This window comes from Gymnoscopelus braueri (assembly GCF_963280865.1).
Source record: "Gymnoscopelus braueri genome assembly, chromosome: 14".
NCBI lineage: Eukaryota > Metazoa > Chordata > Actinopteri > Myctophiformes > Myctophidae > Gymnoscopelus > Gymnoscopelus braueri.
This window is the reverse complement of record NC_137619.1, coordinates 5935943-5960239: the sequence shown is the minus strand read 5'-3', so window position 1 is coordinate 5960239 and position 24297 is coordinate 5935943. Positions and strand designations below refer to the sequence as shown.

Below are 24297 nucleotides of genomic sequence, written 5' to 3'. Positions count from 1 at the left end.
GGCGTCTTTCTGTTTTCATCATCTTCAATTTTCACTGCTACTAATGTCAACATTGACCCATCACCCTCCTCTGCTCTTTGAAGTAGTTTATCCTGTTCTGCTTTAATCTGTGGAGGTTCTGGTTCCTCCTGGACCACATTGGGGCTCTTCTCCTGCTGTTCCTCTTTAATCTGTGGAGGTTCTAGTTTCAACTGGACCAGACTGGGGCTCCTCTCTTGCTGTTCCTCTTTAATCTGTGGAGGTTCTAGTTTTACCTGGACCAGAAGGAGACTCTTCTCCTCTTGTTCCTCTTTAATCTGTGGAGGTTCTAGTTTCAACTGGACCAGACTCGGGCTCCTCTCTTGCTGTTCAGGGAAAACCTCCTCCTTACACACAGGGAGGTGTGGGAAATCTACAAGGAGGAGAGGGGAGGTAACATCAGAAGAGAGCAACTCATCATGCTTTCTGCTTGGATAAGATTGATTCTCCTACTTTTTTTTGTAATGATGTATAGTTTTTTAATTAATTAATGAATTCATGAATTATTTGCTTATCTATCTATCACATATCTGTCCCGTGGCTCACTGCCTCTCAATGTAAATGAATTACTAAACATAAACAACGTGTGAAAACAATTATGCTGCAAATAGCTCATGAAGCCTTCTGTGACGGCCCCGCCCCTCTGCCTCACTGTTGGCTAGCCGGCCTTGGTGATTGCCAGAGTGGAGCAGGCCGTCAGACCAACTTTGTACACCTGGGGTTATGGGTGTGGGGGAGTATATAAGGTCCTCTCCTTGAAGCCTCTGAGTCTCTTGGGTCTGAGTGAGTTTAGCCCTTTTGTTTAGTTTTGCACCTTTTTATACAACACTCACACAGCACACTCCACATTCACACACTGCAGTCATGACTGACTACTGACTTATTCACACCTCATTAGATTCCTTTTGCTTATTGCTTTATTTCTTTAGCTATAGTCAAATAAATATAAGTTTCAATGTTTGCATCATGTGTGGACTCCTTTCTTATGCCATGTAACCCTAGTGCATGAAGCCTTCCGTGTGAAAGGCTTAACTGTATACGTAGGTTTCTTGTGTCAGATTCATAACAGCAGTGCCAATACGCTACCGCCGATAGTTTATTGAATGATCAGTGGTCAGCAAAGCTTAGCATGTTCATCAAGTCAGACGAACGTTAATCTCTCAAGAACAGATTCTGCTCTCCGCTTGAATCTGTCTGGGGGGTTCGTCATATCGCGTACGCACTGGCCTACAAGTGGGCGTGCCTTCAGATCAGGAAGCACTTCGTGATTTACCCAATCAAATGTAGTGGGCGGGATTTACGTGTGTACCGATCCTTCCCCACTAGAAACAAACCGAAACTCATTTAACAATAGCGTCCTCGGAGCAGACAAAACCACGGAAAGATATTCACATTTTAACTTGCTCTTTCATCATAGAAACAAGTGGGCTTATAACCAAAACGATCCATGTTCTCTGGGAGAAGTGGTGTTAGTGTTCCGTGTAGAAATATTGTTAGTGGGAATGAAAACATAGTCGCACCACCGGAAGTGAAAGGCTGAAGGCAGACCAAAACCCTGGTTTCCTTGCGCACGGGTGCTCCATTTTGCTCCCCCCAGAGCTAAGTGAAATAGTAAAAACAGCAGAGGGCGCTGTTTTTCCTTTTTTATTTGGCGATGGGTTCCCAGATTGGACGAACGTAAACCTTTAACTTCCGGTCAATGGGCCTATTTCAATATATTAGATCAATGAATCACCTCTTTTATTTGGAACAACAAAAAAAAACACGGCTACGTAAAGCATTTCTACAAAGGCCAAAGAACCTTGGCAGTCTTGCACTTCCAAATATACAACTATATTACTGGTCTGCAAACATCAGAAACATGACATACTGGTTGCATCGACAAAGAAATACTGAACAGCCCGCCTGGTTACAAATTGAAACATCCTCATGTAACTCATCATCATTGCCAGCACTGTTGTCTTCCCCACCACCCCTAAACATTACAAACTACACCACTAACATTGTTGTTAAAAACTCACTCAGGATATGGATACAATTTAGAAGACATTCTGCACTCAACCTCTATTTATACAACTATTCACAACAATCACTTATTTCCGCCCTCCTGCGAGGCTGGTGCATTCTACCTCTGGAAGGAAAAAGGTATAAATACAGTATTGGCCTATTTATCAGAAATAACTCTGCGAAACATACACTCCCCAACACACATTTTTTCTGTTACCTGCAAGTCCGAAATTTTGTACAGCAACATTTCAATACCTTCCCAGTCCCACCAAAAGCATCAATTATAGACACAATAATAGAACAGGGACTAGACAACAGTGCCAAGATATCAACCATATATGCATCCATCTTCACCCTCCACTGCCCATCTATCTCAAAAATAAAAACCCAATGGGAAACAGATCTGGATCACAGTTTTTGAATGGAAACAAATCCTAGAAAGAGTACATTCATCCTCCATTTGTGCCAAACATGCACTTATTCAGTTTAAACTTCTACATCGCACATACTTGACGAAATCAAGACTGAGCGAAATGTACAAAGACACAGATGCAACCTGCGAGTGTTGTAAGGCTGCTCCAGCAACACTCATACATATGTTCTGGCAATGCTCCAGCCTGTCATGTTTCTGGTCCAATATATTTAAAGCCATCTCGGAAATGGTTGAAACACACATAGAACCGTGCCCACTGACTGCACTCTTTGGACTTGCACAGTTGCACCTACTAATAATCACCTACTAATATAATCACCTACTAATAATCACCTACTAATATCATCACCTATTAATAATCACCTACTAATATAATCACCTATTAATAATCACCTACTAATAATCACCTAAACAACTAAAATAACGCTAGATGTCATGGCATTCACAACCCTGCTGGCAAGACGCATAATACTCTTAGAATGGAAAAAAGCCACGCCGCATCACACTTAAGATGGATCAAAGATATAATGTACATCCTTCAGCTGGAAAAAAATATCAAATTCGCCCTAAGACCTATTTTATGTTTCCTGGAACCCCTTCCTGAACTACTTGAAAAATATAAATATTCCCCCCGATGAATAGAATGAAAGGGTTCCTGGTTTACTATCTATGTTTACTATCCATCCTATGTGCTGGTGGCGAGGGCTAAACATTTCTTTACTTCTCTCTATCTTTCCCCCCTTTCAATCTTTGAATAACCTTCTTGTATTATAACATCCGTCTCTGTGATTACGGAAGCAAGCACGCAGCCTATATTTGGGGCATAAGCAGGTTTCTATGGTTGCCAAGCAAGAAACTCATAGGCCATGAGTTTAATAGGTCTACTGAATAATATATGAACTGTAATTATTATTTGTACTAACTGATCAATGTGATTCATCTCTCCCTTTACATATTGTTTCTTATGTTTGTTGTCTTCTTTTGTTTTCCCCTGAAATTTCTGATTATGAATATTATTATTATCATTTACTATATGCTTTATTATATCTATCATGTAAAGCCACGACCACATTTGTGTAAAATGCTGAATGATTCTGATAACTCTGAAAAACTATAAAAAGATTATGAAAAAAAAAGGATCACCTGTTTAACAAGCTGTAAATAAAACAGTAGGTACATACCTATCCTGTACAACTTTACTACGGGTTGCAGCGTTGCATCAAACAGTCCATGTCCCTGGTCCATCTCTCGCTGTTCCTCTGACCATGCTAAAGATCTATTGGAGGCCATCTCTCTTGATGGAGTAGATCTCCTCCTGTGGTGCTCTGTGGAAATCAACCACATAGAAACAACATGTTCTAGTTATCATTCAGCAACCTGATGGGACATCTGCTTTACACACACACACACACACACACACACACACACACACACACACACACACACTGTACAATAGGGCATAGCAGTGGTGGCCATTTTCTGGTTCCACTCCAAAATAGTCAATACATTTTTCCCATTGAGATTTCCAAAAATATTTATATCAATTCAAGCCTAGAATCAAGCCATCCAGGGTCCTGGTGAATCATGACCATAAAACATTTATTTCTGTGATTTAAAAAATATATATATTGAATTATATGATATTTAATAGATACCCTTTGTTTTGCCGTATTCAAAAAACGTTTTTCACAGAATCAAACGTTTTATGGTCATGATTCACCAGGACCCTAGCCTCGGAAACCCATGCCTTTTTTTTTGTTTCAAAAGAAAAAAAGGCTGGGCGAACTATGCAGGAACACTGGTCTTAGGACCTTGTTATCTCCTAACCAATCAGAGTGCAGAGGGGCGTCGCTCTAAATTTGGTGACGTCAGCGTGCTCCGTGCACAGGCTGGGGGGGAGGGGGGGAGAGGAAGGGAGGCGGGGACATAGATTGGTGAAGCAATAGGAAGCGCCGCAGGAATCCCTGCGGCTGGGTTTGGATCCGCCCTTCAAGACCATCGATTGGGCTTGTTCTTTCAGTCTACCAGGACCCTGGATGGCTTGATTCTAGGCTTAATGTATGAGCTGTAGGGGGTGCTCAGGGGGTCGGCGACCCCTTAGCTCTGGCGATATGGGGGCTGGGAGTTCCGCGAGCACGCACCGTCAGCGGCGGTCTTTAACACCTTAAAGTTTAAACAATCGCCGTCAGCGGCGAGCCGTTCTCAATAGCGTCTACCTGGCTGCTTTGCATAACATTAGGCTACTCGAGAAAAGCCATGGACTTGAATTGAATGTGTTTACATTCCTCTCACAATGAGAGACAACAGTCTCTGCACTGCAGAGTGTGAAGGGGATCGCTTAGCAGAGGAACCAGTTCTCTGAGACAAGACAAAGACAAGTTGTCTGATTATTTTAAGTAGGCCTACTTATGTGTGGGTGAGTCTATGTAAAGGGCTTTTAAATAAAACTAAAAGGAAAATAAAATGGTGAATTAATTGAAACAAAAATAAAAAAAACAAATTAACAATGCAACTAAATAATAAGATATAATTACATTAAAAATCACATGTTGAATACAGTATTTCAACTAGCACTGAGCTGATCGCTATGTGCACATGCACACGTGCACGTAACGTCAGAAAGTAGAGCCCCCCTAAATCCACAGCTCATCAATGAAAATCATTGATATAAATATTTTTGGAGATCTCAATGGGAAAAATGTATTGACTATTTTGGAGTGGAACCAGAAAATGGCCGCCACTGATATGCCCTATACATGTAACATGAAGTGTTTGAACCAACAAACCTAGCTAGCCCTAAGAGCTAGCCATGCAACTAGCACTTAGCAACCTAGCTAAACATACGTTAGCATTAGCTAAACACACACAGTGTAGTTCAAAGATAAAAGTGTTTGTTATTCATACGCTTTTTCTCTTATTCCATCAAACTGCCTCCGTTGGAGATTTAATATTAATGCTACAATATACCAATACAGTAATATTCGACACGGACGCAATGTTGTCGTTATCCAACCGTATCCACGATTCCACTTCCGTTTCTGGTCAGTGTCACCGTGTTTGTATTCCGACCAGCGTTGCCAGATGTTGTGAGAGAAATAAGCAACTGGGTCTATGAAAACAATCCCAAAGGATTGATTGATTGATTGATTGATTGATTGATTGATTGATTGATTGATTGATTGATTGAAATTTTTATTAGGCAAAAGAATGTAAAACAACACAGTTACATTTATAATGCTTTTGTCTAAAAGGTACGGCCAAAAAAGTCCTTGCGGACTTGTTTCCGTTGGGGTCCTTGAATTAATTTCATTAAATTAATTGAATTAATTTCATAGACATATATAGTAGCAACCAAACTAGCAACCAAACTAGGAAGCAACTATAGTCCACATGAGCACTTAAACCTATATTATATACTGTAGCCTATAGATACATCTGACATTCAAACCTATATTGTGTACTGTAGCCTATAGATACATCTGATATTTAAACCTATATTATATACTGTAGCCTATAGATACATCTGATATTTAAACCTATATTATATACTGTAGCCTATAGATACATCTGATATTTAAACATATATTATATACTGTAGCCTATAGATACATCTGATATTTAAACATATATTATATACTGTAGCCTATAGATACATCTGATATTTTAAAACAATGTTGAAATAAAAGGTAGAATATTTGAACAACACACATGTGGTACGGGGCTCGATCCCTGGCTCAGAACATGTGCATATGGGGGTATTGGGGACAAATACATATTATTGTTTTTTTGGTTGATTGATTGAATAGGCTACTTTATTAACAGTTTGCTAAATAGTACAGGTACAATTATACAATAATAATAAAGGGATAACACAAAAAGTCCCAAGGGCCTGTTTCCATTGTGGTCCTGTAGGCCTACATGGAAATGTTTGAGATCCACTCAAGCTCAAAGCCGCTCATAAAAAGCAGACATGGCAACACTATCCTAGTTTAAGTCCAGCTCATAGTTATAATATATCTAGAGAACGGACGGCCCCGCCCCCACCTATTCATTTCAATGGAAGCTGCACACCCGGAAGTACACTCTACTTCCGCATGACGCCAGCGTTGTCAAAAGAGCATGCGCACTAGAGTTTTCAGACGACGGACGCACGCGTCCGCGACCCACTGTTTTGGGATCCACTGCCTGATAAAAACTCAAAACCACGCCCACCTGTGCGAAACACCAGAGAAAGAGGGAGTCCCGTGGAGAACACGTTGCTCCAACATGGCGGATCAGTCAGAGCTTCGAGCGGAGCTGCATAAACATCTGGACAGTTTGGACATAAAGACCAGCTGTGTGGAACATCCTGCGGTAAACACTAAACATACTTTATATCATCTAGCCCTGGTCTCTCTCTAACATTAAACCTACTTTATATCTAGCTCCAATCGGAACCTCTCCCTCCGCTATGTAGCTCCGAGATGAGGTCCCACGCAGCTCTGTGCCGTTTGAGCAGGACATTTTGAAATATTTTCCACTATACATGATCCTTACCCTTTTCCGCACTTCGTATCCAAAAAGTAAAGGTTTTCTACGCTAATCTCAGATGTTTCAACTTTTAGCGGAAAAGAAAAATCTAACTGACGGGTTGGAACAAGTGTTTAAATCGCTTAAAATGTCAGCCTGTGGCCAGTCAACCCCCGTCCGCATGCGCAGTGCTGCTCCCTTAAGATTGCATTGGTAAACATGGCCACAGACATTTTAAGCGATTTAAACGCTTATTTCAAACCGATTTTTCTTTACCGCTAGAAGTTAAAACATCTGAGAGCAGTGCAGAATACATTTACTTTTTGGATGCGATGTGCGGAAAAGGGTAAGAATCCTGTATAGTGGAAAATATTCCAAAATGTCCTGCTCAAACGGCACCGAGCTGCGTGGGACCTCATCTCTTGGCTGGCAGACTCGTAGACCTAACATTACACTTTACTCTTTAGTAAAAAATAAACAAAACTACTTCGCTACTCACCGAAACAAAGGCTGTTTTGTGTTGTTGAAAGTCTATTATCCAGGGTGGGAAGCCTCTCAGCACCCCACCTTCTCTGTAGAATACACTTTATGGGCAGAAAATAAAATATGTCCGTCAGACGGAAATTATTTAATTCACTCCACTGCGCCCCCTACAGATTGGGTCAATGGTCATTTATATTGAGCAGAACTGTAGGGGGCGCAGTGGAGTAAATTAAATACTACTACTACTAATAATAATAATACAATATTTAGCTCTGAGATGTAGTGGAGTATAAGTAAAAGTACTGAAAACTGGAAATACTGGTTACTTTACAACACTGCTGTTGTGTTTTACAAAATACCAGAACGTGTGAAAACCAGCTCTGTTTCACTGTGGTGTGCATGATGCAATGAATGTATTATTGATCTGTTATATTTACATAGGGACTGTATAGTTAAGTTATATTTACATAGAGACTGTATAGCTATATATATATATATATATATTATATATATATATATATATATATATATATATATATATATATATAATATATATTTACTTGAGGTTGCCAGGTTGGTGGCTGCTAGAGATACTATATTATATTATGTTATATTTACATGAGGTTGCCAGGTTGGTGGCTGCTAGAGAGACTGTATAGTTATGTTATATTTACATGAGGTTGCCGGGTTGGTTTGATTGTTTGATTGAATACTTTATTTAGTAGTGTGTTTTACAAACTGACACGTGTTCAATTGCAGATATTGCCTGCAGTGACTCCCAGTCACCACTAGAGCGTGCTGGATTACCACTCCTCGTCCTGCCCAACACAGCAGTGGCTTTGCAAAGAGCCTCACCGAAATAAATACAAACAATGTTGATTAAATATTACATTAATATATTAATATATATATATTAACCATTTAGATGCTTTTGAGAACCATCTCCCTGGTCATTATAAGATTCATTGTTTCATGGTTAGGTTAGGTTTACATTTAGGAAAGGATTCATGTTGGGGTTAGGATTAGAACATATAGAGCAGTGGTTCTCAACATATCTTGTTCCAGGGACCCCAGAAGCAAAGATTTGAGTTACAAATGGTTGATTTTCACGATTTTTCAAAAAATAGCAGATCTACAAGCTCATAGTGCGGCTTGTATATCTGCTATTTTTACGCTGTGGTATGATCAAGCAGGGCGTTAATTTACTTTCACAGAAAGTTGGAATATGGAGATTCCTGCCCGACGACAGCCAATACCAACGTGGGTTTGACCTCTCAGAGTTGTCCCCCCCCCCCCCCCCCCTCCCCACACAGGTGTTTACAGTGGAGGAGATGATGCCCCACCTACAGGAAGTGAGCGATGGCGCCGTGACCAAGAACCTCTTCTTGAAAGACAAGAAGAAGAAAGGCCTGTACCTGGTGTCAGCCCGCCATGACAGACAGGTACATAGAACCACCATGACAGACAGGTACATAGAACCACCATGACAGACAGGTACATAGAACCACCATGACAGACAGGTACATAGAACCACCATGACAGACAGGTACATAGAACCACCATGACAGACAGGTACATAGAACCAACATGACAGACAGGTACATAGAACCACCATGACAGACAGGTACATAGAACCACCATGACAGACAGGTACATAGAACCAACATGACAGACAGGTACATAGAACCACCGTGACAGACAGGTACATAGAACCAGCATGACAGACAGGTACATAGAACCACCATGACAGACAGGTACATAGAACCACCATGACAGACAGGTACATAGAACCACCATGACAGACAGGTACATAGAACCACCATGACAGACAGGTACATAGAACCACCATGACAGACAGGTACATAGAACCACCGTGACAGACAGGTACATAGAACCACCATGACAGACAGGTACATAGAACCACCATGACAGACAGGTACATAGAACCACCATGACAGACAGGTACATAGAACCACCATAACAGACAGGTACATAGAACCAACATGACAGACAGGTACATAGAACCACCATGACAGACAGGTACATAGAACCAACATGACAGACAGGTACATAGAACCAGCATGACAGACAGGTACATAGAACCACCATGACAGACAGGTACATAGAACCACCGTGACAGACAGGTACATAGAACCAGCGTGACAGACAGGTACATAGAACCAGCATGACAGACAGGTACATAGAACCACCATGACAGACAGGTACATAGAACCACCATGACAGACAGGTACATAGAACCACCATAACAGACAGGTACATAGAACCAACATGACAGACAGGTACATAGAACCACCATGACAGACAGGTACATAGAACCAACATAACAGACAGGTACATAGAACCACCATGACAGACAGGTACATAGAACCAACATGACAGACAGGTACATAGAACCAACATGACAGACAGGTACATAGAACCAACATAACAGACAGGTACATAGAACCACCATGACAGACAGGTACATAGAACCACCATGACAGACAGGTACATAGAACCAACATAACAGACAGGTACATAGAACCACCATGACAGACAGGTACATAGAACCAACATAACAGACAGGTACATAGAACCAACATAACAGACAGGTACATAGAACCACCATGACAGACAGGTACATAGAACCACCATGACAGACAGGTACATAGAACCAACATAACAGACAGGTACATAGAACCACCATGACAGACAGGTACATAGAACCAGCATGACAGACAGGTACATAGAACCACCATGACAGACAGGTACATAGAACCAACATAACAGACAGGTACATAGAACCACCATGACAGACAGGTACATAGAACCAGCATGACAGACAGGTACATAGAACCACCATGACAGACAGGTACATAGAACCAACATAACAGACAGGTACATAGAACCAACATGACAGACAGGTACATAGAACCAACATAACAGACAGGTACATAGAACCACCATGACAGACAGGTACATAGAACCACCATGACAGACAGGTACATAGAACCAACATAACAGACAGGTACATAGAACCACCATGACAGACAGGTACATAGAACCAGCATGACAGACAGGTACATAGAACCACCATGACAGACAGGTACATAGAACCAACATAACAGACAGGTACATAGAACCAACATGACAGACAGGTACATAGAACCAACATAACAGACAGGTACATAGAACCACCATGACAGACAGGTACATAGAACCAGCATGACAGACAGGTACATAGAACCAACATAACAGACAGGTACATAGAACCACCATGACAGACAGGTACATAGAACCAGCATGACAGACAGGTACATAGAACCACCATGACAGACAGGTACATAGAACCACCATGACAGACAGGTACATAGAACCACCATGACAGACAGGTACATAGAACCACCATGACAGACAGGTACATAGAACCAACATGACAGACAGGTACATAGAACCAGCATGACAGACAGGTACATAGAACCACCATGACAGACAGGTACATAGAACCACCATGACAGACAGGTACATAGAACCACCATGACAGACAGGTACATAGAACCACCATGACAGACAGGTACATAGAACCAACATGACAGACAGGTACATAGAACCACCATGACAGACAGGTACATAGAACCACCATGACAGACAGGTACATAGAACCAACATGACAGACAGGTACATAGAACCAACATGACAGACAGGTACATAGAACCACCATGACAGACAGGTACATAGAACCACCATGACAGACAGGTACATAGAACCAGCATGACAGACAGGTACATAGAACCACCATGACAGACAGGTACATAGAACCAACATGACAGACAGGTACATAGAACCACCATGACAGACAGGTACATAGAACCAACATGACAGACAGGTACATAGAACCACCATGACAGACAGGTACATAGAACCACCATGACAGACAGGTACATAGAACCAGCATGACAGACAGGTACATAGAACCAGCATGACAGACAGGTACATAGAACCAGCATGACAGACAGGTACATAGAACCAGCATGACAGACAGGTACATAGAACCAACGTGACAGACAGGTACATAGAACCACCATGACAGACAGGTACATAGAACCACCATGACAGACAGGTACATAGAACCACCATGACAGACAGGTACATAGAACCACCATGACAGACAGGTACATAGAACCACCATGACAGACAGGTACATAGAACCACCATGACAGACAGGTACATAGAACCACCATGACAGACAGGTACATAGAACCACCATGACAGACAGGTACATAGAACCACCATGACAGACAGGTACATAGAACCACCATGACAGACAGGTATATAGAACCACCATGACAGACAGGTATATAGAACCACCATGACAGACAGGTACATAGAACCACCATGACAGACAGGTACATAGAACCACCATGACAGACAGGTACATAGAACCAACATGACAGACAGGTACATAGAACCACCATGACAGACAGGTACATAGAACCACCATGACAGACAGGTACATAGAACCACCATGACAGACAGGTACATAGAACCACCATGACAGACAGGTATATAGAACCACCATGACAGACAGGTACATAGAACCACCATGACAGACAGGTATATAGAACCACCATGACAGACAGGTACATAGAACCACCATGACAGACAGGTACATAGAACCACCATGACAGACAGGTACATAGAACCACCGTGACAGACAGGTACATAGAACCAACATGACAGACAGGTACATAGAACCAGCATGACAGACAGGTACATAGAACCACCGTGACAGACAGGTACATAGAACCAGCATGACAGACAGGTACATAGAACCACCATGACAGACAGGTACATAGAACCACCATGACAGACAGGTACATAGAACCACCATGACAGACAGGTACATAGAACCACCATGACAGACAGGTACATAGAACCAGCATGACAGACAGGTACATAGAACCAGCATGACAGACAGGTACATAGAACCAACATGACAGACAGGTACATAGAACCAGCATGACAGACAGGTACATAGAACCAGCATGACAGACAGGTACATAGAACCAGCATGACAGACAGGTACATAGAACCAGCATGACAGACAGGTACATATAACCAACATGACAGACAGGTACATAGAACACAACACATAGAACACATCACACTATCTAGAACCACAACACATAAAACACATCACACTATCTAGAGCCACAACACATAGAACACATCACACTATCTAGGAGCACAATGTATCATTATCTTCCAGAGCAGAGTACCGGGTGATAACTGATCTATATAGTGTTTCTATGTTCAGGTGAATCTTAGTTATAACTGATCTATATACTGTGTTTCTATGTTCAGGTGAATCTTAGTTATAACTGATCTATTTACTGTGTTTCTATGTTCAGGTGAATCTTAATGATAACTGATCTATATACTGTGTTTCTATGTTCGGGTGAATCTTAATGATAACTGATCTATTTACTGTGTTTCTATGTTCAGGTGAATCTTAGTTATAACTGATCTATATAGTGTGTTTCTATGTTCAGGTGAAACTTAGTTATAACTGATCTATATACTGTGTTTCTATGTTCAGGTGAATCTTAATGATAACTGATCTATTTACTGTGTTTCTATGTTCAGGGATAACTGATCTATATATTGTGTTTCTATGTTCAGGTGAATCTTAGTTATAACTGATCTATATACTGTGTTTCTATGTTCAGGTGAATCTTAGTTATAACTGATCTATATACTGTGTTTCTATGTTCAGGTGAAACTTAGTTATAACTGATCTATATACTGTGTTTCTATGTTCAGGTGAATCTTAATGATAACTGATCTATTTACTGTGTTTCTATGTTCAGGTGAATCTTAACGAGCTGGCTAAGAAGCTGGGTTTAGGAAGTGGAAACCTGCGCTTCGCTGACGAGGCAGCCATGTTGGAAAAACTCAAGGTGAAAATACAACCCATTGGTTCACTTTAAACACTTAAAATCTACATACATAGATTTCTCATCTCATCATTTATTTAGGTTTTGTAAACCAGTGGTTCTCAAACTTTTTCATGTCAAGGACCCCTAAATTAATTTGTATGTGGCCGCGGACCCCCATTTGAAAAGATATGCCAGGGACCCCCTTACGAGAAGATTCTTACGGCTCTAGCAGTGATTCTCAACCATTTTAATTTCAAGGACCCCCAGTTTGACATGCATTAGGGCTACGGACCCCCATTTACTGGCATTTCTATCTCTGGGACCCCAAGTTATAATATTGTAAAATCAATGTTAATTTAACTGTGAGAGCGTACCATTTGTACACTTGTAACAATCTGCCTTTTTATCTGAAAGGATAATCACTACCAAAAAGGAAAAACAACGAGATCGGTGGGTGCTTTAACTGATAAGATTTTTTATATAATAGCCAGGAATTAATTGACAGGTCAAACGGTATTTAAGTTAAATAATAACACTTCAAAACGACTCCTGTCCCTGTTGCTCTCCCTGATAAATGAAATAAACAAGCAAACAACCAAATAAATCAAAAACAAACAATAATCACTTTAACTGCCCCTCCCACCCAAACAAATCCCACTGTCCCTTGTAACCCGGCGGGTCACAGTGTAAATACAAACAATAAACAAACTTGCACGGCGTTTAAGAGTTCGTCATGCACGCGCGCAGCTAAAATAAATAAATAAATAGTCCCGCGACCGCTCTCTTCGGATCGCGCTCCCGCGACGCAACAGTTCCTTTTAATCCTTTTACTCCCAATGAAAAGAAAAGTCTTCTCCGCCCGATGCGGCCCAAATAATAACTAGATAACGGGGTACCCCTCTAATTTGTATTCCAACACGAGCAGAACGCTCGGGTTGATCTCACCGGTTTCGGCTGTCGGCTCCAATCCCGACCGGCGTCTCGACCACGGCGCTCGGATCCCACGGCCCGACAGAAACGGCAGGTTCCTCTCCGCTGGGTTCGAAAGTCCGTTAACCTTGGCTGCAGCTTAATGTCACGTTTAAACTATCAAAACGGTATAAACTGGCGCTTCAAAGTCTCTGCTTTCCTCCTCCGTTCAACCTGGCACAAACGGTTTGGTTCGTTCAACCCCTCTGTTGTGTACCACACCCTGTATTAATAACCTCGGGTGGCACTAATGATTCAATTATCCCCCCCAATCAGACCCATTACAGCTCACGTGAATAGGACAAGTTCATATTTTCTCATGGCTTCAAACATGTTACATACAGTATATTTTACAAATATAATAACATGCACAGGTCGAGTGGAATACTAATAATAATAATGTGCAATTGTCACAGTCCCCCCCCCCAAGCTGGAAGCTAATTTTCAAGTCCTACCAAAGTAGGGTTTGAGGTTGACCACATTAAGCGTATCCACTTTGTCACTATCTTTCCATTTCACTCTGTAATTTATGGGGCCTGTCTGACTCGTCACTATAGCTGGACCTGACCATTTTGGCGCAAGCTTCGACGAGTATGCATCAGATGCTTTGGAGAGTGGATGTGTTCTCACCCAGACCAAATCGCTCGGCTGGAACTGTACATGTTTCCGTCGGGCATTATAATACTTGGCTTGTCTGGCTTGAGAGACACCCACCCTTCGTTTGACCTCTTTGACCATGGCCTGCTGCCTTTCTAGGAGATTGTAAGAGGGTTGTGAGGGCATTGGTGGAGATGCTAACATACGCTCCAAGGGTCCGTACAGCCCATGGACATTTCAGCAGGTGTATGGCCAGTGGTCTCATGCATTGCAGTGTTGATGGCGTATCGGAACTCGGGCAACCATTGATCCCACTTGTTGTGCTGGTCTCCCACGAATGATGCGATCATAGTCTTGATGGTCCGGTTTGCCCTCTCCGTGAGGTTGGCCTGGGGGTGGTAGCTGGTGGTGAACTTGTGTACCACACCCCAGGTCTTGCAGAGATCGTCAAAGACATTTCCGGTTAGTTGTGGTCCGCGATCCGAGATCAGGTACTTAGGGACCCCCCATCGAGTGAATATTTCATCTTTAAGGATCGCACTAAGCCTCGGGGCTTTACCATCTCTCAGCGGAAACATTTCCACCCATTTGGTGTAGTAGTCGATGGTGACCAACAACATGGTGTTTCCCTTCTTGCTCCTCGGGAACGGCCCCATCAGGTCGATCCCGAGGGCCTCTCCTGGCTGGCTTATCTGGGTGGACTGCAACATACCGGATGGTTTTTGATTCTCTGGCTTGTACTGCTGGCAAACTTGACACTTCTTAACATAGTCCCACACCTCTCGACGGACCGTCGGCCACCAGGCCACCTCGAGAACTCGAAGTAGGGTCTTTAATCTTCCTAGATGCCCACTCATGGGGCGATCATGGAAGTACTCCAGGAAACATTGGACAAGGCTCTCGGACACCACCACCTGATACTTCAGTCCGATGTCCCTGGTTGGTTGCCTCCGATACAATATTCCCTGAATCTCCTCGAAGCCTATCCGATCGGTCCGCTGGTCCGACAGGTTGAGATTCTCCAGAAGATCTCTGACCTTAGGATCCGCGCTTTGTGCTTTGGCTAGATCATCTAGCGTTGTGGGTAGTTCCGAGTTGCCAGACACTGCCACTACTGCACACACTGCCTGCTGTTCAGTAGGAGTCACCGCCCGAGATAAGGCGTCGGGGACGATGTTCAGGTGACCCTTCCTGTAGTATATGTTGAATTGGAACTCTTGAAGGCGTATTGTCCAGCGAGTGAGTCTAGACGAGGACTTAGGGTTCTTGAATGCCCAAGTGAGGGCAGCGTGGTCGGTGTACACGTCGAACTCCACTCCTTCAAGGAAGTGTTTCCACTTTTCCACCGCCCACACGACCGCAAGACACTCTCTCTCGGATGTAGAGTAGTTGCATTCGGCTCCTCTGAGTCCCCGAGAGGCATAAGCAATCACCTTCTCTAAGCCGCCCACCTGCTGGGTCAGTACGGCTCCCAACCCGACACTACTGGCATCAGTATGCACCTGGAACGGTAGTGACATATCGGGCTGGACCAACACAGGCGCCTCCACTAGAGTCTGCTTCAACTTTTCAAAGTTTGTCTGGCATTCCTCCGTCCAATTCCACTTCACCCCCTTCCGCTTCAAGTGATTTAACGGCGCGGCCAGGTCTGCGAAGTGAGGCATGAATTTGAAATACCAGCCCGCCATTCCGAGAAATCTCTGCAGTGACTTCAAGTCATGGGGAGCTGGATAGTTCATAACGGCAACGGTTTTGTCTGGGTCCGTCTCGACCCCCTGGGCAGAAACTATATGCCCCAGAAACTTCAGCTGCTCTCGGTAGAAGTGACATTTCTCAAGATTCAGGGTGAGGTTGGCGACATGAAGCTTGGCGAACACAGCATCAAGATCTCTCATATGCTGCTCGGGACTTGGAGAGAAGACGATAATGTCGTCGATGTAGACGAAACAGCACCTTGCCTTGAGATCACCGAGCACTCTCTCCATCAATCTCTGGAAAGTAGCCCCAGCATTTTTCAGTCCAAAGGGCATGGTTCTGAATTGATACAGTCCGATGGGTGTTATGACTGCGGTCTTGTGTTTGCTCTCCTTATCCATAGCAACCTGCCAGTATCCTGCCTTCAGATCCAGGGTGCTAAAATGGCATGCTCCATGCATTGATTCCAAGATGTCGTGTATCAGAGGCATGGGGTAGGCATCCAGATTAGTCTTGGAGTTGAGTCCTTTATAGTTCACACAGAACCGGTTACTCCCGTCCGGCTTCTTGACCAACACCACCGGTGCGGCCCAGGAAGAGTCAGAGGGTTCCAAGATCCCCTTGGTGAGCATCCCCTGTACCTCATCCACGATGATTTGGCGTTTGTACGGTGAGACTCGGTAGGCTCTACATCGCACCGGCATTTCATCCGTGGTGTGCACCTTATGGGTGGCAACATTGGTCTTACCTAGTTGTCCCGAGCACACAGACGGCCATCTCTCGAAGAGACATTCCACCTCGGGTGGAACATTTCGGACACGGTGTAATGGCGGGACACCAACACTGCCCATCAATGGCGACACCGGCACAGCGAGATAGAGTTTTGCCGAGGACAGGGCGGGTGAGGCCTGTGAGGCAAAGGGATAGTGTGTGTAGCCCTCAGGACCCCACACTCCGTAAGTCTTTTCGCCAAAGTTGAGGACAGTTTTGGTCTTCAGGCAGAAGTCGAGGCCCAGCATCAAAGGGAAGGTGAGATTGTGGTCGTCTAGGACGAATGTTTCCACAGACCACATATGACCATGCCAGTCGTAGATCAAACCCACCTTCCCCACCGCTTGGTGCTCCTTTCCATCCGCCAGGATGAACTTCCGGTCATCACACTTCCTCAGATGTTCCCCTACTCGGGATAACCGCTGCCAGTTGCTTCTCCTCATCAGGGTGTATGAACAGCCTGTGTCCATCACCGCTTCAAACTCCACGCCTCTGGTGGCAATGGGCACGAATAATAGGTTCATCCACTCCTCTTTGTCAGGTTGCCCCAGTTTGACATCCATGCGTGCCATCTGAGCTCCTTTCCCTGTCGGCGTTTTGACTCCTCTGTCACCGCCTTGTTTGACTCCCTTGTCTCCGCCCTGTTTGCCTCCCTTGTCTCCGCCTTGTTGATTTACCTTCTTCCAGTAGGCGCTGGAGGAAGAACAATCCTTTTCCACCTGGGACCCAACCTTCACCAGTTGATCCACCGTCTGAACGTGTCCGCGCAGGCACCCAGCAATCCTCGGATTACAGTTGTTGAGAATCTTCCTCACCAATTCACTTTCAGTGATTTCCGGCTTCCACTTCAGACAGAGCGCACGGTAGTCATAGGCAAAGTCTCGTAGACTTTGGGTGGGAAGTTGCAGCATGTCACGCAGCTTCTCCTCCACTTCCGATTGATAATCGGTAGGCAAGAACGCGACAAGAAACGCTTCCTTAAACCCTGCCCAAGACTTACACTTCTGCCTCTCGGATGTCCACCAACTTCTGGCGGACCCCTCAAGGACACTCGAAAGCGTCCCCATGAGCTCCACATCTGACATGGGCCTAACAGAGAAGAAGTTCTCACATTGCTCCACAAAGTACATGATATCCGAAATCTCCTTAGATCCGTCATACTTAGGGAATTCCATCCTGATGGCGGGTTTAGAGTATCGGTAGGCACTGGCGGGCTGAACAGGTGGTGCACTAACGGACTGGTCAGTAGCTGCAACGGGGTGCTGCCCCCCAGATGGCATGACGGATTGACTGGAAGAAACGAGGGTGGGCAGGTCATGAGAGGCCATAGTGGGAGCTACCTGAAGTGCACTGACGGGCTGACTGGCTGGTACAGGGACGGATGGACCCTGCGAGGCACCCGTGGGCGGTACCTGAGGTGTACTGGTGGACTGTCGGTAAGGAGTACTTGTGGGGTGATGGCGAGGTGTATGTGTTCCATAGAAACTAAATTCTGGGCGAGGTGAAACATGGGCCCTTCTGAGGTGAGCGGTACTTGCTCTTTTTTATTTTCGAGACCTCATTATTCCATTTCTCATCCCTCCTCTGTAAACACTCAACAACCCCTTGCTCTAACTGTTTGACTGTGTTCCTCACAAGCACCTCCATCTCGCCCATCCTACGATCCATGTACTCCCTCAGAACCTCTTCCCGGTTAATAGTACTCTCGCTCGCTTTCTCGAACTCACCCAGCACATGCTCCACATGACCTTCCAAGGTCCGAATCTTGTCCTTAATCATGGCCAAGTCCTGCTGTATTGGACCCGGGCCCTCAATTTCCTCCTCTTCGTCCTCCTCATCCTCGTCTTCCTCATCAGAGATGTACAAAGAGCTAATGAGTGACGTGATTTCACCTACAGGATTACGGTGACGTTCAAATGATTGGCGATCTGGAATATTAACTTCCTCCTCGCCCTGAACAGCCTCCTCTACTATCTGTGCTAGCTGTTCTGGGTTTTCCCCACTTTGTGCCATCGTTTTTTTCAGAAGTTTTTTTTTACAGTGTATTATAAAATGTTACCTTTTTTTTGTTTCTAAATCAATTCTCAAATACTGGCTTTCAGTGTCTACTTTTAAAACCCACGATCCCCGTACGGGCCACCACATGTAACAATCTGCCTTTTTATCTGAAAGGATAATCACTACCAAAAAGGAAAAACAACGAGATCGGTGGGTGCTTTAACTGATAAGATTTTTTATATAATAGCCAGGAATTAATTGACAGGTCAAACGGTATTTAAGTTAAATAATAACACTTCAAAACGACTCCTGTCCCTGTTGCTCTCCCTGATAAATGAAATAAACAAGCAAACAACCAAATAAATCAAAAACAAACAATAATCACTTTAACTGCCCCTCCCACCCAAACAAATCCCACTGTCCCTTGTAACCCGGCGGGTCACAGTGTAAATACAAACAATAAACAAACTTGCACGGCGTTTAAGAGTTCGTCATGCACGCGCGCAGCTAAAATAAATAAATAAATAGTCCCGCGACCGCTCTCTTCGGATCGCGCTCCCGCGACGCAACAGTTCCTTTTAATCCTTTTACTCCCAATGAAAAGAAAAGTCTTCTCCGCCCGATGCGGCCCAAATAATAACTAGATAACGGGGTACCCCTCTAATTTGTATTCCAACACGAGCAGAACGCTCGGGTTGATCTCACCGGTTTCGGCTGTCGGCTCCAATCCCGACCGGCGTCTCGACCACGGCGCTCGGATCCCACGGCCCGACAGAAACGGCAGGTTCCTCTCCGCTGGGTTCGAAAGTCCGTTAACCTTGGCTGCAGCTTAATGTCACGTTTAAACTATCAAAACGGTATAAACTGGCGCTTCAAAGTCTCTGCTTTCCTCCTCCGTTCAACCTGGCACAAACGGTTTGGTTCGTTCAACCCCTCTGTTGTGTACCACACCCTGTATTAATAACCTCGCGTGGCACTAATGATTCAATTATCCCCCCCAATCAGACCCATTACAGCTCACGTGAATAGGACAAGTTCATATTTTCTCATGGCTTCAAACATGTTACATACAGTATATTTTACAAATATAATAACATGCACAGGTCGAGTGGAATACTAATAATAATAATGTGCAATTGTCACACACTCTCACAGTTACAGACACATAAGGGTCCATTTGGTTCCTAACTATCCATCATTTAGCTGGGGACCCCCTGGAACTCCCTCAAGGACCCCAAGGGGTCCCCGGACCCCACTTTGAGAACCAATGTTATAAACATATAGTCAGATTTCATTTGTCTCTCTGTCTGTCTGTTTGTTTTGTTAATACATAATTATACATAAAAACATATTATTATTTGTTTAAACATCTTTAGATTCTCTGATCTGTCTGCAGTCTGAGTGAATGAATAGTCTCGATGCACAGCGGCCATATTGGAAAGAACTACTTCCTTCACAGGTGTAAGAAATGATACTAATGAAGGCTCTGTTCCAGTTAGTGTAGCACAAAGGTTCTCAAACCTTTTTTAGTTTCAAGGACCCCAAATAACTCTGAGAGTGTACAAATGGAACCAAATGGACCCTTACGGGTCCATTTGGTTCCATTTGTACACTCTCAGAGTTACACACCCGTAAGGGTCCAATTTGGAACCCTCCTCAAGGAACCATGAGGGGTCCCTGGACCACACTTTGAGACCCGCTGGTGTAGCAGAGTGTTTCCAGTGAGTCAGAATGGCTGCTGTGTATAGAGTGTGTTCAGACTGATGCAGACAGTAGTTGAAAAATCGTGAAACTTTGTGCAAATCTTTGGCAAAAAGAAATTTATATATATATATATATATATATATATATATATATATATATATATATATATATATATATATATATATATATATATATATATATATTTCAAATACATAACTAAAAATTTTGCTTTTGGGGGGGTCCCTGGAACAAAATATTTTGAGATGGAGGGGTCCGCTGACAAATACATATCATTTAGGGGGTCCTTGACATGAAAAAAGTTTAAGAACCACTGATATTACAGCAACATAAGTTTCTTTGTCAAAAAAACTGTTAGGATTTAGAAGACATTTGTAGAATCCCCCAGAAGCAAAGATTTGAGTTAAAAATGTTCGCTTTAAAAAAACATATAGGCCTATATTCAAAAATGTGCACAAATGTTCAAGATTTTTCAAAAAGAAAATAGCAGATCTACAAGCTCATAGATCTGCTATTTTTGAATAGCCAAAGTGTAAAATAATATAATTTTTTTAGCTCAATCCTAAAATGACAGATGCGTTCCCGGTCTTAATGGGTTAAGATAATAATTCCCCCCCCCCCCCCCCCCCCTCCCTCCCTGCATTGTGTGTTCCAGGTGGGCCAGGGCTGTGCCACAGCGCTGGCTCTGTTCTGTGACAGGGGACCACAGTGTGACGTGTGTCCTGGACAGAGACCTGGTCAGCGGGGGACACCAGCGGGTCTACTTCCACCCCATGACCAACACAGCCACCATGGGCCTGAGCCCACAAGACCTGCTGAGGTTCCTGAAGGACACGGGACACGAGCCCGTCCTGCAGGACTTTGACTGAATGACAAAACTATGAGCATAATCAATCATGAGGTTTTAATGTGTACACAACAGTGTCGGGCAATATTACTCAGGAGAGTAATATGTTACTTATTACATATTACTCCTTAAAAAAGTAATTATTACATATCACTTTTGCCACCCCCGAAAAAAAAGAGATGCAACACAATCTGTTTAGCCAGCTCCTTTTAGAACTGAATCTATTTTTTGGAATAATAATAATAACTAGAAAGTACTGTTCCTGAAGAAACAGTGTGGGATCGCTAAGGATGAATGTTGATAGTATCACACTAGAAAGTACTGTTCCTGATTAATTCTGTCTTACCTATTTATATTACATATTGTGATGTCACGTGAAGCTTGACCAATCCAGAAACGGGCGGAATAATAATAATAATAACTAATGAAGATAACATTAGTGAATAGCTGAAGCGATCCCACAATAATAATAATAATAATAAGAGTCACCAATCAGCCAAAAAGGCTATAAAATAAAGCATCAATCTCTCTTGACCTTTTAAACTAAATGTTTTCAAAATGCAGCCAACAAAACTGTAAATGTAATATGTAATATGTAATATTTTTTTACATAGTAATATGGTATAATATTACTGTTTTGGCAGAGTAATACCTTACACTACTCGTTACTGGGTAAAATAATAATGTTACAGTAATATATTAAGTAACTTGTTACTGCCCAACACTGGTACAGAATGACAAAACTATGAACATAATCAATCATGTTGCTGGATGTGGAGCGTATGGAGTACAAACTGACCTCAGCTTTTTTATTTTATTTAGACAATGCTTAAATACTGTAAATGAGCCCTAGAAAACTTTTATGTTTAAGTAAAAAAAAAAAAAAAAAAGCTAAAGGATGAGAGATGCTGCTTGAACCCCAACATGTCCATTCTGGGGGGGAATGTTCCCCAAAAATAGCAGATCTACCATCTCAAAATGTGTCGCAAAAATGTGACGAGTTTTGAGCTTGTAGATCTGCTATTTTTGGTGAAGAGATTTGGTGTTGAGAGTTGTAATTCAGTTGTTCTGGTCAAATCACTATTAAAAAGATATGATGAAACAAATCAACAACATCTTTGTGGGGGTCCCTGGTACAACATCTTTGTGGGGGTCCCTGGTACAACATCTTTGTGGGGGTCCCTGGTACAACATCTTTGTGGGGGTCCCTGGTACAACATCTTTGTGGGGGGTCCCTGGTACAACATCTTTGTGGGGGGTCCCTGGTACAACATCTTTGTGGGGGTCCCTGGTATATATCCCAGGTATCCTGGGGGGGGGGGGGGTGCAATTTGTGCAAAGTATAGCAATTTGACCCGCTATACTTTTGCTATTCTTGAATTTCAGAGGTGGACTCGAGTACTTGATTAAGAGTACAGATACTCCTGGTCAAATTTACTCCACTGCAAGTAAAAGTAGCTCAGTCAAAATGTTACTCAAGTAAGAGTAAAAAAGTAATTGCTTTTAAATATACTTAAGTATTCAAAAGTACATGCTTTTAAAAACACTTAAATACTTTACACCACTGACTTTGACCTACCTTCAAAGACGACACGTTGTGAGCTTCAGGGACCAAAGGGTTTACTGTAAAAAGTGGTTAAATTAATCCAACATATTAATATAAAAGATAATGTGTAAACAAACAAAACACAAGTTGACACAATCCTGATGATAGTCGCTGTCCAACAAGTCTATGAAGCGATCTATGTTTAATCTATGGAATAATTTAATCTACAACAGAATGTTATACCATATGTAGTGGGGGGTGGGGGGGGGGAGAGAGAGAGAGAGAGAGAGAGAGAGAGAGAGAGAGAGAGAGAGAGACACAGAGAGACACAGAGACAGACAGACAGACAGACAGACAGACAGACAGACAGAGGCAGGCCGATATGTTGTAAAACATTACTACTGTGTCAACGTTCAAAAGTTAATACCAAGCTAACCTCTCCTATGGATGTATATAACTATTATGTAATAATAACTACATGTAACTATTTCTGACAGAAAATGCACAACTTTTATAGTTTCACAGTCTTTTCCCTCAAAGTTGCAAAGTAAAACAGCTCTTTAATTATTCCCATTTATATGTAATGTTTAATTGTACATACAGTACTTTGTTTTGTTTTGATTGCTTTGGTCCACTTTTGCTTTGGCAAATACGTATATATTTGGCAAATGTGATTATTTTGGGAGGAGGTCACGACCTGAAAACTCTGGGAACCCCTGTAGTAAACTAGGGGGGAGGGGGGAGGGGGGTGAACCCCTGTTGT

General features: G+C 43.0%; 1 protein-coding gene and 1 long non-coding RNA gene across 2 annotated transcripts in view; one reads left to right on the top strand and one right to left on the bottom strand.

Annotated features, from left to right (window-relative positions):
- Positions 1-260: 260 nt before the first annotated feature.
- LOC308100411 overlaps positions 261-24297 on the bottom strand; it is a 27686-nt gene continuing 3649 nt past the window's right edge. Inside the window, exons 2-3 of the long non-coding RNA XR_013934441.1 lie at positions 3640-3783; positions 261-391 (exon numbers count right to left, since the gene is read on the bottom strand). This is a non-coding gene — a long non-coding RNA (uncharacterized lncRNA). The remainder of the gene's footprint in view (positions 392-3639; positions 3784-24297) is intronic.
- On the top strand, positions 6711-22945 carry LOC308100405 (prolyl-tRNA synthetase associated domain-containing protein 1-like). Its single transcript, XM_080449448.1, is given in 5 exon segments — positions 6711-6811; positions 8764-8892; positions 13321-13410; positions 21797-21838; positions 21840-22945. Coding segments are annotated over 5 exon segments (519 nt in total). The 5' UTR covers positions 6711-6724; the 3' UTR covers positions 22011-22945.